This window comes from Protomyctophum bolini (genome assembly GCF_963924005.1).
Source record: "Protomyctophum bolini genome assembly, chromosome: 16".
Taxonomy (NCBI): Eukaryota; Metazoa; Chordata; class Actinopteri; order Myctophiformes; family Myctophidae; genus Protomyctophum; species Protomyctophum bolini.
Window position 1 is genome coordinate 13646035 of NC_137877.1, and position 14219 is coordinate 13660253.

A 14219-nucleotide genomic window follows, 5' to 3' on the forward strand; every position below is an offset into this window, starting at 1 on the left:
TCTGATGACTTTATATATATATCATTCCCCAATTCCCTAAAAACAGGTTGTTTGCCACTTTCAACGGTGTTGTACATTGTGTAAAAATGTCAGTCGATAAACAAAGTCCTGTCTGCATATCCGCCTTAAATGGGCGATTGATCAAGTTTCCAGTGTGCATTCTCCTCACATTTGCACGTAAGGTATTTTTAGCTGATACACTGTGAAGTCCTGAGTGTTAACGTGGTCTTGAGTGTACAAATGGAACCAAATGGACCATTTGTACTCTGAGAGAGATACTCCCACTGAGGGTTTTACTGTATTAGCTTAATAGGAAGCTCTCTCTGTAAAGAAAGGCTTGCTGCTATTGTTTCATACCGAGTTCAGTACAAAGGAAATGTGGACGTTATGATGAGGGACTTTATATGTCCCTATAAGACTGTACTATTACAGTAGTATGTCATATAATGTCCCTCATCTTAAGATATTGATGAGGGACATTTGAAGTATTACTGTATTGGTACAGTAGTACATTGTTGCTGTCGGGCAGAAACCTCCTATCTCCATGTTCTCCATGTAAATCAAGGCCCTTCTTCATCACACTACAGTGCCACGCAAAAGCATCTGAAGTAGCAGATCCACGTCTTCCGCAAGCTCGAAACGCACCGCTTTGCCGATCTGCTACTTTGGACATAAAAGATATAGACAGACATAAAAAAGACAATAACATTAGTTGTAATACTACTCAGCAAGCTACTAATTTAGACTAAGTAATTTAAGCGGATCATGTTTGCATGTTTGGAATTGTAACAGCTGAAATCAATAACATATCATCAGTAGTCCGAAATTAATCTGAGGGCCACATTAAGTGAAGGTGGGGGCCGCATGTGGCCCGTGGGCCGCCAGTTGCCCATGTATGTATGAATGATTATTAATATAAAACTATTATTTGGGGCTGTTTCTTCTTGTTAATGAGGCTCTGTTTAGAATGTGAGCAGTCTACCAAGTCACATTATTTGGTGTGCAAATTTGTTGAATGCCTTATCTTCTTTCAGTAAATTCACAAATGTTTGGAAACGTTGGGAGTTAATTAAAGATGGAGTGCCACCATTTTTTTCCACCCTAAAACATGATCATCAGGTAGGCTATTATTACAATATAAGGGGGAAGAACTTTTTCCAAAAAGTGTACAGTATTTGTTAAAATCATGCTTTTATGTGGACACGCCCACCAGTTCATTAAGTATGCCTGGATTGCCTGGCGGTTGGTGATGGGTGCTGATCCACCTGAACTGAAGCCGCACCCACAGCTGTAGTTGTATGATAAAGGGGGAGGGGTTAGGGGAGGGGCTGATGTTGTGGTGTCACTATATTACTGTTTACTTCAATGGCCCGTTTGACTGTCAAGGGTTCAGCCTCCAGGAAGAAACCCTAAATACAAAGTTAATACACCATTGCACATAAAAACAACTCCAGGGTGTCTAATGAAGTACTGTCACCTCATAGACACGTGAAAAACTGGAAAAATACAAAAATTGTAGCACTCTTTAAGCAATATGACACTCGGGGGTGTTCTTCATCGTCATTAATGCATGCCTGCGGTGCCATAGGAAGTCTGCAGAGGTGCATTAATGACTATAAAGAACACCCTCTCGTGTAATATTGCAATTATACTTTTACAGTACATAACAGATACCCTTAAAACTAAGATAATCGGCCTGGGCCGTGGCTCAGCGGTCCTGGCACCTTGCCTTGTAATCCAGTCTGGCAGGGTGCCGCAGGTTCGACGCCCGATCCCGACGGCCTTTACTGCATGTCAACCCCCATATCTCTCCCCATTTCCTGTCAGCCTACTGTCTGTCCACAATAAAATAAATAAAGGCGAAAGCCAGATGTATCCACTACGACTACAAATGTCCCAAAATACTAGCTAGCCTAACCACAGAGTCTGCTGCGCTCTGAGAGAAAAGCACGGCTGAATTATTTGTTTTGATTAGCCGTGCCAATATCGTGGTTTAGTGCATGGCTAAAAAGCTGTTTCAACCAATCCTCGAAAAAGGCCTGTTGTATAATTTAAGACATGTTCTATGGCAGTGTTGCTGAATGAGGGAGCTGGTGTCCTTGATGTGTTATTAGTTTAATCAGGGACTGGTTAGGTCTAAAGGTCAGTGCCATTAGGAAGCAGCAGGCTTCCAGGGGACCAGTTATTTGGAATAGAGATGCTATCGACTACTGTATCTTCTTAGCGATTATTCTATCGATTTTCAGTTTGAAAAAAGAGAAAATATATCGGGCGCTCGAAATCCCGAACCCACGGGCCTTTCTCTCTCTCCCTACTTTATCCACCAACAAATGGATTATCTATATATGAACATTTCAATATGGAAGCGATTGTGACGATTATACTGGGTACAAACCCAGCAGTGGCTCAGGGGTACAAACCCCGGGCTCCACCAGAGTTTGTGTCCTTGAGCAAGAATGCTCCTGATGTGCAGGTTGGTGCCTTGTATGGTTTCCTCCGGCATCGTTCTGTGAATGTGTGAATGGGTGAATGTAATGCACAATCTCTGTAAAGCGCCTTGGGATAAAGGCGCTATATAAATGCACCGTTTACCATTTACCAGTGACCTTTCGCATACATCAGGGATTTTCAGATCCCGACCAACATAATGTGGTGGAATTATTGCGACCTTGTTGCTTGTGCTGAGCAGGTGCTTTTCTGCTACCGTAGACGTTAAGCTAGTTAATTTGGCGTGAAGCTATCGTGATACTGTGAGTGTACAGTAACAGTACAGTAGAGAATGAGATGTACCCTGCTGTAGGTCATCTGCTGCAGCAGTGACATGACACGCACGTCACTGAACCTCTCATGCTTCCGGAGAGACCCCCCCCTTCCCCCACGCACACACACACACGCACGCACGCACGCACACACACACACACACACACACACACACACACCACGCTGAACTCTCCACTGTTAGCCTTACAGTATGTCCTGGGAAATGAGAAGGGGTGTAAAGAATAAAGTTACAGTTTTACAGCGATAAGATACGTATCGCGATACATGGACGATATTGTTTCATTATGGCGATGCGATACGATTCAATGATCTAAAATCAATATAGTAACTATTTAGCAAAGAAATGTGTGAAACATGTGGATAGTGCAGGTTTTTGAAGGGAAAATGTATGGATATAAATAAGTAAGCACAGTGATTATCTGGAATATACTATTTGAACACATGGACAAACCCGCCCTCCACCTTGACATTAATACAGAGAATACACACATTTATCGATAGAGTGTAGCTATTGAATGGAAAAGTAATTAAACCTGTGTAATTAAATTGCACTGGTACCGTTCAATTGACTTATCAAGGCTCCTGTGCTTACAGGGATTTGAGGGCATACCGTAGTGGATTTCCTGACCTTTTCCCCTGGCTGTGCCAAGCCGAGTGCGTGAAAAAGCACCACCACCCTCCAAACGTGTTGCATCGCTTGATTGACAGACTTTTACTATTTCCCCCCAAGGAACTGTGCCTGTGCCTGGGTTCGTCAAGAACTCTTTCCCTATTTATACCTCAGCCATGCAAGTCTTAATTTACTTAAAATAATGAATTGTGCTCTGGATAATTATGTTAATCTGAATAGGTCCTGGTATGCGTTTTAAAAAGAAAACAAACTGGATGTCATGAAAGACTTCTTGACGACCGCACAGGAGGAGCCAGAAAACAATAATTGGGTTTTAAAACCATAGTATTTATTGTTTCGTGAAGAACAAATCAGGAGGAAAAAGAAAACCTAACCGTTCCCCAGATTCAAGGCAATCCGTAGTTCTGGGATGGGCGACTTTGACGATGGAGAGGGCCACTATATTTCCACACTCACTCCAGAGAGCCACATTGCATATTACTGTCATAGCAAAAATAGCTCAAAACGCGTGAGTGTTTTAAAAGTGAGTTAAATATCTAGATAATATTGGTCATTTGATTACCAACTCGCCATCATTTAGCTGGGGACCACATGGAACCCACTCAAGGACCACTGGTTGAAAACCAGTGCACTAGAGGGAAGTTTCATGTAGGAGTTCAGTGTGTAGTCCTTTCTGCTACAAAGCCTCCGTAGTCCTTCCTATAGTCAAGGTCTCCTTGTTGACTGCTGCAACCGTACACACACACACACACACACACACACACACACACACACACACACACACACACACACACACCCCTACACCTCAGCTCTCCATCTCCCTCCTATGTTCCAGAGCTGGCAGTTTACAAGACAGAGAGACCGCAGAGTGAATAATGGTGTCATCACGTTGGGCCTGCCTGTGGATTCATAGCAGTACTCTGTCATCTCGTGTGTGTGCGTGTGTGCGCGCGTGTGCGTGTGTGGGAAAGAGGAAACGACTTTGTGCCGTGTACACATGGTTGGATCTATAGGGAAAATGAAAACGTGTTTTGTGCACAAATTGGATGGAGTGAGAAACGTGTGAGTGTTTTGTAGGTGAGTGTGCGTGCGTCTGGTGATAATTAAACGTGTGAGTGTTTTGTAGGTGAGTAGTGTGCGTGCGTCTGGTGATAATTCCCTGAATAAATAAAGCCTCATCCCAGCCATTTGTCTCCGATAAGCAGCGGCTGGCAGCCCTACACCTACCTGCCGCAAACGGCCAATTCAGCCTCATTTGATACCATTTGGCGCCGTTTGAAAGGCTACACACACACACACACACACACACACACACACACACACACACACCCCACTCTGGCTCATGAGAGAGGGGGGGGGGGGGGGGGGGGTGAAGCGACGTATTGATGGCAAGACTCACACAGAGATAGTGGGAAGGTGTGTGTGTGTGTGTGTGTGGAAAGCAATGATAACAGGGCAGCTGTGTGAGGGACTGAGGATGGCGCTGATAAAAAAGACGGCGTTGATTACGACGCTATTTTCAACAGATTAGCTAGATATCAAGGATTAGCTATTTGGGAACATGTGATAAAAAATAATAGAGCTATGAAGACTAAACTAAAGGTTTAATGACATTCGTTGTTTTTTTATGACCTCAATTACACCCACACAAGCTGAACTTTGAATATTCAGTGGATTTTCTGTGTTCTGAAGCCTTTTGAGCTGCAATGAAAGTCTCGATCCCCACAGCCTTTGCTGCCCCATCTCTGAAAAAGAAGAAAAATAGCCACGATGCTGGAATTTTATTTTCAGAAACCAACGTTTCGACCTGTAAGGTCTTCTTCAGGGAATAAAACAGCCGGACAACAACCAAACATGTATAGGGGAGGAACACAGGTGATCTCCATAAGGGGCGTGGTTGCAATCGAGACAAACAATCAATCAGGTAGCCGGCAGGCAAACAATGCTCATGACAAATGAGCATTGTGATCTGTCTAATCCATCAATCTGTGTAATCTGTCAATAAAGGCAAAAAGACCAAGGCAAAAAAAGACATTTTAACCTTTGCATTAGAGTGCATGGTCGTCACGGGCTAATTACAAGAAGGGGGATTGGGAGAGAGGGACTAAAGGGGAAGGAATGACCACGTGAACATGAGATGATGTGGAAACATCCAACCCAAGCCTAATTTTCCTGGCGGAGGGTGCTGAGATTGGGATGGGGGGGGGGGTTCTAGAGCCTTGAATCCGGAACAAAATGAACGGCAAATTTCACGGTACGCTTCGCTCAGCCCCGGTTGCAAATTAGCAGAAGCCGATTAATCTTGCCAAGAGGTGTGAGCTGATGAGCTATTACCGAGGGGGGGGGGGGGAGTGGAATGTTGGGCGGAGGGCTGGACCAGAGCTATAAATATGAGTTAAGGGAAGTTGTCTCCCGGGGCCCTGCTCTTAACTCTCAGGATCACTTTATTCATGTACAGACAGACACGCCCCCGGGGTTCACAGAGACTTGGCAGGTACGATTAGAGCTTGTAAGAGTGTTTTGCTCCGCTTATCCGACTTGACGCGTAGCCTTTTATTTAACTTCACATCAGAAACCAATCCCAAAAGCGGTCGACTCTCTGCTGCAGTGCTGAGGTCCTGACTGAGGTGCTAACAATATGCTGTCGAGGCATTCGGCATTTCTACGTATTCTATAATATCGTTATCAAGCAGAAACCTTCTCTCTCCATATTCTTATTCAAAAAATAATAATCTTTTGTGAATTAACGGCTTACTGTACTACAGCATCACACTAAAGTATCACAAGAAGCAGAGCCACAAGCTCGGCGCTAAGTGACTAATTTCAAGCACGTAGATCTGCCACTTTTGCGGTTTATCAATTTAAATCCTGACACGTCATCTACACAGGCAAGGAGCAAGCACTCTGACGGCGATATCGTGCGAAAAGATGTCCTGACAGCTTGAACCAATCAAATAATCAAGGAATTGTAGCGTGTAGATCTCAACCAATAAAGGTGTTTTGGGGGTCAAATAGAGACTCTGCGGGCGAATATTGGAGGTTTGGGTGGACGACGTCGCTGCACGACGCGTTGTCGCTCACGGTACGTCAGGACAGTCACCATGAAAAATATGTGATTCTTTTGAGATTTTATCGTTCGCTCGCGCTCGCATTGCTGGCAGTGTAGATGAGGTGTGAAAACTGTCAGGGTTGACGTCATGACTAACTAGACGTGACGTCACCACCTCCTTTTATAAGGCATCGTGCCAGAACCATTCTCTGTCGGATTATAAACTACAGTCAAGTCTGTATAAGAATATAAATCTAAGCCTTAAAATTAAACTTATCTTTAACTTGTTCATCTTTAAACCCGAGATCTAATCTACTCGGCAAGCCTTTAGTCAAGATTTAGTCAATACTCTGCTAGGAGTTACATCTGGTCAGCACTTCCGCTCTTGTGACCTCGGAACATTCTCAACCCTTACAGTATAATCCGACAGAGAATGGTTCTGGCACGATGCGGAACATTCTCAACCCTTACAGAAAACAGTTTTGCACATACCGCGATGAGGTTTCCACACGACAGAGACGATTATGTTTATTCAGTTATGTACAGAAGCTCAGCAACATGCTAGTCAATCTGTGTGGCTATGATTGCTTCTACTCAAAGCTTTTCCATCTACTGTACTGTTACAGTGTTTTGTATAGAACACAAAAAAAAACATGTCTATATTATAAATATATATATGAAGACCGATGTGTCTGACAAGCGGCAACACAGTGTGTGTGTGCCGCTTGTCTGTCTTTTCTTGCCTCTTGAAATTCACCCGCCGTACCGAGTCAAATCCCACGTGGTGTGTGCAAAGAGGCATGCCATCTGGTGAACTGCAACTGAGAAATGTGCCACATTTATGTGCCTTTTGCAGTTCACTCATAATGTAACTCGTAAAACATTACTCGGGGACTTTACTGAATCACAAAATAAACATTTTGCCATTTGTACGAATCGTAGGAAATTTTGGAGCTCTCTGCTCCCAGACTGAGAAAATACACGCATGACGGAGAGAACATAAAAGTACATCCTGCAATACTAACATAGCTTACAATACTCTTTGAAAAGACAAATACAATAATGAAGTAGGCCTACTTCATATTAATTCATGATTGGTTCAGATTCAGTCATCATCTAGTTCCAGCAGAAAATATGTACCGTGAAGTAAGTAGACTTTTAACATTGTGTTTTAAACGTACGAGGTGAACCCTCCTGTCTTTCTGAGGCTGACGTTGCAGGCTGGGTGTCTTCAGCTAGCGAGAGAGAGAGAGAGAGAGAGAGTGGCAGACGGGGAGGGTCATATGGTGTCTCCCAGGGTCCACAGCTCCACCAACAGTTGGAGCAATCTGTCCGTGTTGGGCGAGCCACCAGGGGCATGGATAGAGCTCTGTGACCCATCTGTCTGCCTACCTGGCCTGGCGGGCGGTGTATGTTTAGAGTGATTTAGACTAGAGAACACTCTCCACACTGATAATAACACACAACAGTGCGGCTTCTGCACAAAGACCTAGATTAGAGAGGCTGTAGAGGTCTTTTTCATGGTAGGGGGGGAATAATCTAATCTACGTTAATAAACGTTACCAAACCGTTAGGATAATAGCTATCAGTGGCACACCTAATGAGCTACGTAGCCTACTCAAACTATACTTATAAGCCAATGCTAACAGTTTATCAACTGATGTTGACCAAGGTGTTTAGCAGTGTTGATTTCGTCGACTAAAACTAAGACTACCTTTTTCCACTGACGAAAACTAAATGAAAACTAAGCTATGATGACTAAATCTAAGACAAAATATACTGACAATTTTGTCAACAAATAAAAACTGGATTAAAATATTAGGAAGGGACTATAGTGGACAAGAGATCCACTATAAGTAATTTTACAATTAGTTGCATGCTGAAAATAGACGATCCGCAAGCTCACAGCGCGTTGTGCTGCGTTGCAGTCACTGCGTGGAAGGGTAGTTTTCGCCGTAGTAGGAAGGGTTGCGACGGCAAGTGGCTTTATCTATCGAACACTGATCCATTTCCGGTTTGCCGGAGCGGACTGCCGTAGCTAATCATTGCTTAAAGTCCCTATTGGATAAGAGGAGTACCTCAGGGCTCTGTATTGGTGTCTCTTCTGTTTTCTGTTATTGTTGGGAAAAGCTTTCGCTTGAAAATAGCAGATGGACAAGTTCACACGTCGTCGTGTTGTGAGCATGTCGGTCGGCTATTTTATGCGAACAATTTTCCCCTGGCACAGTACATGGGGTTAAAAGTGGTTATAAATCCTGATGAAAAGTATTTCAAACTCTCTTTTGTAACCAGAGCCTCTATTATAATAACACTATGCCTTGTCATAATCGCAAGCAATGCCCAGTGCCCCCCCCCCCCCCCTGTTATTTTCAACAGCTTGAATAATTACAACTGTTATAAAACTGAATAATAATGTAATTGCCTCTTGACAGCAAGGAGAGAGAGAGAGAGAGCTCTACTTGCAGGCACTTCACAAATGCAGTTTTTTTCACGCACTCATTTCTGGCAAAGGAACGTCACGAGTAATAACATGACTGTCATGCTTGTATTTGTAATGGTGGCTACAAGCTCCTGTAGTGGGCTTTGTGAGCTGGCAAAATCCAGGTTTTTCATAAACTACTAGTCATAAACTACCTGCATATACGCTCTAACCTGTGGTGGGAAAAGGTTATCATCAATGCCCACTTCGAGCAAATTCAGTTTATCAACTCTTGATTTGAACATCGAGTATCCCCGCTCACTCATTGGCCCACGTGATTTCATGACATCACAATCTCCGAACGCTATTTGGCTGTCTGGAACTACACCTCCCGAAATCCGAGTAAGGAAGCTGCCATTTCCGTTCACGAAAATATATTTTAAAATACCTTTACATTTATTTATTTTTTTCCATTTCTGCTAATAATATAAGCAGCAAGCTTTATATGCATAGATACATTTGTGTGACTGTGAAGACGAAATGGAAGTGGGTACTGGGGAGGAGGCTTCACTTCCTCTTGCTCATGCTCAGAGCTTCCGTTTCTCCAGACTGTATGACGGGAGCATTTGAAAATTGTGAGAGACTGGCAACATAGTCTGGCAACGCAAGACTATGACATCACGGACACACCCATCCTACTGCACCTTCCCTCTACACGTTTCTGGGAGAACACGGCTCTCGTATGCCAGAGCCAAATGCCATCGATTGGACCGTCCCGAGGAGGACAAAGGACGGGGAGAAACGAGATGTCTGAATGCTTTAAGCTGGAAGGGTATTTTCCCTTTTTTCCCACCTTGGCTGCCATTCAGATGGAATGTCTAATGCTGATCACACAGGCACAGGCTCTCCTATTAAAGTGTTGTGGTATTCTAAAGCGGCAGCAGGGCCCCGGGGGAGGTCGTGAACGCGACTCCAAAAAGCTCTGCTAGCCAAAGAGGGTTAGTGACATGAGCCGTTGTTCTATAGAAGTCCAGAGCTACATGCATAAAAGGAGCAATACATCATGAGGTGCAGCCCAACAGTAGATCACCATTAGAGAGGACTTGCTTTGACTTGTGAAAGGAAGCAGACCCTATAGTTTCTCTTTGGGTTTTTGGGAGGGCCTCGGGGGAGAGAGAAGAGCTCAATGGAACTTTAGGCACTTAACTTAAAACAACACCACTTGGCCACGTCCACGGAAAGAATGGAGTCGAGACAGCTCTGTACGGCGTGTACATCCATCTTCCGAAAGCGACGTGCATTTCTTTTCGCCGAGAGAGGTGGGAGTCAGTCGATATCACCCCTCCCCCCACACAGGATCGATTGCGTCCTCCGGGCTCTCAGCGAGGGTGGAAGCATCGATTGGGGGTAATCTGCGTGATAGGAGGATAAAATATTGAAGGTAAAGATCAGACAGAAGTTGTCAGAGCAGCTGCTGTTTTCGGTGAAGTGTGTGAACGACTTCTGGTAGTTAAAACCAACTTAGAGGTTTCAAACCAATAATACAGTCCTCTGTGCAATCTGTGGTCTGTTGATCATCCATTTTGTTGTCTCTCTCTCTCTCTCTCTCTCCATCGATGCCGTGGGCCCTCTGTCCCGCCAGACCGCCTGACAGTACTGCAACACCCCATCTCCCTTCTTTCTATTTTTTTATTTCCATTTCTTCTCTCATTGTCTCTTCTTTCTGTCCCATCTCTTTTTCTGTCCACTTCCTACTCTCTCTCCCTCACCTCTCTCGCTCTCTCTCTCTCGTCTCTGCTGTTTCTATCTACAGTACATCTCTCTTTACTTTGCTCTCTTCCTATTTTCCTTCCTAGTGTCTCTCTACCATTTTCATCTCTTATCAGCTCCTCTCCTCCCTTTGCTACATGCTTTGACTGCCCCCCCCCATCTCTCTCTATCTCTCTCTCTCTCTCTCTCTCTCTCTCCCCCCCCCCCCCCCCCCTCCCTCCCTCCCTCCCTCCTGGCCGGCCTGCAGTGTCATTGAGAACAGTGGATGGAGGAAGGGAGGGAGGGAGTGATTTGGCTGTCCGTGGTGATTTAATGAAGCAGGCCTCAACACCACTGTCCCTCAACAACACTACCCTCTTCCTCCCCGTTCACTGTAAAGTGTGTGTGCACACAAAGTGAGACCAACCGTATCATGTGCAAGGCGAGCGCACGCACACACCCGCACGCGCACGCACACACCCATGTGCACGCGCGCGCACACACTCACAGTCTGACTGAGAAAAGAAATGGAAGAAGAAGAGGGTATTTAAGGTCAACTCCTGAACAGTTTGCCAGTATAACGATGGCGATACCTCTGTGGTCATTCAAGCTGTTTACATCACTTCCCTCCCTCTGGTTTATATTACACAAACTCTTACAGGATGATTGCACCAACATCAACTCACTATCACAACGAGGCTGGTCTTCAGGCTCCACTTATTGATTGATTCCTCCTCCTATGCTATTGATCTTACATACAGAGATCCATAGATGACCGCAGAATCACTTCAAAGACTGTTTACTTATAGTTTCCTCCTGGGCCCATAACTCAGAAAGAGTATCTGAAGTCGCATCAGTAATGGTCTCACATTTTAGTATGTCAGAATAATACCTCATTGTCTGTCTGTCTGTCTGTCTGTCTGTCTGTCTGTCTGTCTGTCTGTCTGTCTGTCTGTCTGTCTGTCTGTCTGTCTGTCTGTCTGTCTGTCTGTCTGTCTGTCTGTCTGTCTGTCTGTCTGTCTGTCTGTCTGTCTGTCTGTCTGTCTGTCTGTCTGTCTGTAAAGGCTCATGTCTATGTCGTGTGTGTGTTGTGTACAGACTACAGTGGTTCAGTGGTTCTCAAACTTTTTCATGTCAAGGACCCCTAAATCGAAAAAGGGAAAAAAATGTCTCACAGCTAGTAGTCGCGGTGCAAAACACTTTTATTATACCAACGTTTCGGCAACAAACCGCCTTCTTCAGGGTTTGAATGGGTACCCTCAAATACCCCTAAATTGACCCTTGTTTGAGGGGGGGGGGGGGGGGGGGGGGGTATTACGGCTCTTGTATTACGGCTCTTTCAGTGATTCTCAACCATTTCAAATTCAAGGCCCCCCAGTTGGACTTGCATTGGGCTATGGGGACCCCCACATTTAATGGTATTTCTATCTCGGGTACCCCAATTTATATCAAAACCAATGTTAATTTAACTCTGAGCGTGTACAAATGGAACCAAATGGGTCCGTTTGGTTCCCAGGTTTTTCAGGTGCAAAACACTGTGGGTATATTAATTGATGAATGTATAGAAGAATCACCGTGCTGTGCTGTGTGTTTGCTGTGGGTATATTAATTGATGCATGGATAAAAGAATCACCGTGCTGTGTGTGTGTGTTTGCTGCAGGTAACTCCCAGCTGGGTGCCACCATCGTGGACGCTCTGGACAGCCTGTACATCATGGGTCTTCACGAGGAGTTCAAGGACGGACAGGACTGGATCCAACAGAACCTGGACTTCAGCGTGGTAGTAAGTACTTGTTCCTGATTTATATTGTTTATTATATATCTTCGCCTTTTTTTGTATTTTGAGGGGCTCCTATATGCCCAGATTTGTGTGTGCGTGTGTTATCCCATGTGATCTTGTACGTATGATGATATAAGATCACCCCTCACTTCACACAAGTGTGATTTTTATGATAGTTACTTTCCAGTGGTGCAACCTACACAAGTAAAATTCTGCAATTTACTTGAGGAAAAGTACACAAGTATTGGTATCGCAATGTATTTAAATTACAAAAGTACGCATTACGCAGTACAGCACTACTAACCTTCCACACACTGATAGTTTGTTTATTTCCTTATAAGCCACCCCCTGCTTGTAAAGCTTTCCTGTTGTGTATTTCCGTGTAACTATAATAATAATAATAATAATACATTTTATTTATAAGGTGCTTCAAGGTCGCCGTACAGGTTAAAAACAGTTAGGCCCATTTAGGCCTGACGTCGAAATTAAAAAAAAAGTCTTCTGAAAGAATATATATTCAAAGATCTATGCCTCATTTTCACGATATTTCAAAAATAGCAGACCTACAAGCTCGTAGCGTGCCGCGCTATGAGCTTATAGATCTGCTATTTTTCAATAGCTAAAGTATACCGTAATGCTTAGTTAAAACACCAAAAGGGGTTCCCGTCCAGAATGTGTTAATACAAAAACAGTTAAAAACAAAACAAAACTAGGGCACAGCTTGCAGCAGAAGACACAAAGGTCAGCCATATGCCTGCCTAAATATGACTGGAATATGGTGATAGAGTCCATGTTTCTAATATCAGGGGACTATGGGTTCACCTAAAGATGAAACTGTCTGCCTGTGCATTACGCGCCTCATGTTTCTCATGTCTGTCGTCTCCTAATCACATCACAACGCAAGGCCATGCGAGGTCATTAGCTCTCTAACTCAATGATCTGACATAATGGTGCAATTTGTTTACAACGGGTCAAGGTCGATGGCGAGCCACGCGACACACAAACGATGCACAGTGCTGTTAAAACCTCTTATCTCCATTCTCTAGCTGTTTGTGTTTTATTTTACACTGAATCCTGGAAAAGTGAAAACACTTGTGGACGTGTTTGGACGTTTCCTACATGGGTTTGACAGAGGAGCCTTGTCAGGTCTGGAGTAGTCTCTCATAGCCAGACAACTATTCCACAATCTCTGAATGCATTTTGCATTCAGAGATTGCATTTTGCATTTTATTTATTTTTTTATTTCCATTTCTGCTAAACAGCAAGCTTTATATCTCTGCTGTCGGGAGGTAACCTCATAACTCCAACATGTTCATTTTTCAGGAAATTAAAAATATATATTTTTAGATTAGATATTGTCAATTAATTGCATGAGAAGGAGCGAGGTGGTTAGAGTTAGCCGTTTTAGCAGACAGTTTGAGGGTCCAATGGAGGTCTGTAGAGACTGGGTCAGGCTCGGTTCTGATGCAATCACACCAGCCCATTTCGACCCAATTTAGAAGCTCAGCACGTCTAGTTAACACGGACCTATTTGCTCATTACGTCGTTCGATCTGTTTTCGTATGTGCTTTGAAATGGCAACAGCTACACAATGACGTTTGCTAATGAGCTAATGTGTCCTGCATGCTAATGCAGAGCTTGTTTGTTGCCGTTATCTATGATAGATAACCTGCATCATCATCATGATGTATAGTATACCTTTGCTGCAAGCCAAATTGCCCACTGGGGAATGGGGGCGGGGCGGGGGGGGGGGGGGGGGTGTGTGTGTGTGTCTTGTCTTTTGGCGTGTCTTGTGATTTTAGTCGACTAAA

General features: G+C 44.1%; 1 protein-coding gene across 3 annotated transcripts in view; it reads left to right on the plus strand.

Annotated features, from left to right (window-relative positions):
- man1a2 (mannosidase, alpha, class 1A, member 2) overlaps positions 1–14219 on the plus strand; it is a 475750-nt gene that overhangs the window by 87893 nt on the left and 373638 nt on the right. For all 3 annotated transcript variants that reach the window (XR_013965535.1, XM_080786092.1, XM_080786093.1), the window contains one exon: positions 12290–12411. Coding sequence is in view for 2 of the 3 variants with exons in the window: in XM_080786092.1 (XP_080642218.1) it covers positions 12290–12411 (122 nt within the window). In the remaining variant the exon portion in view is untranslated. The remainder of the gene's footprint in view (positions 1–12289; positions 12412–14219) is intronic.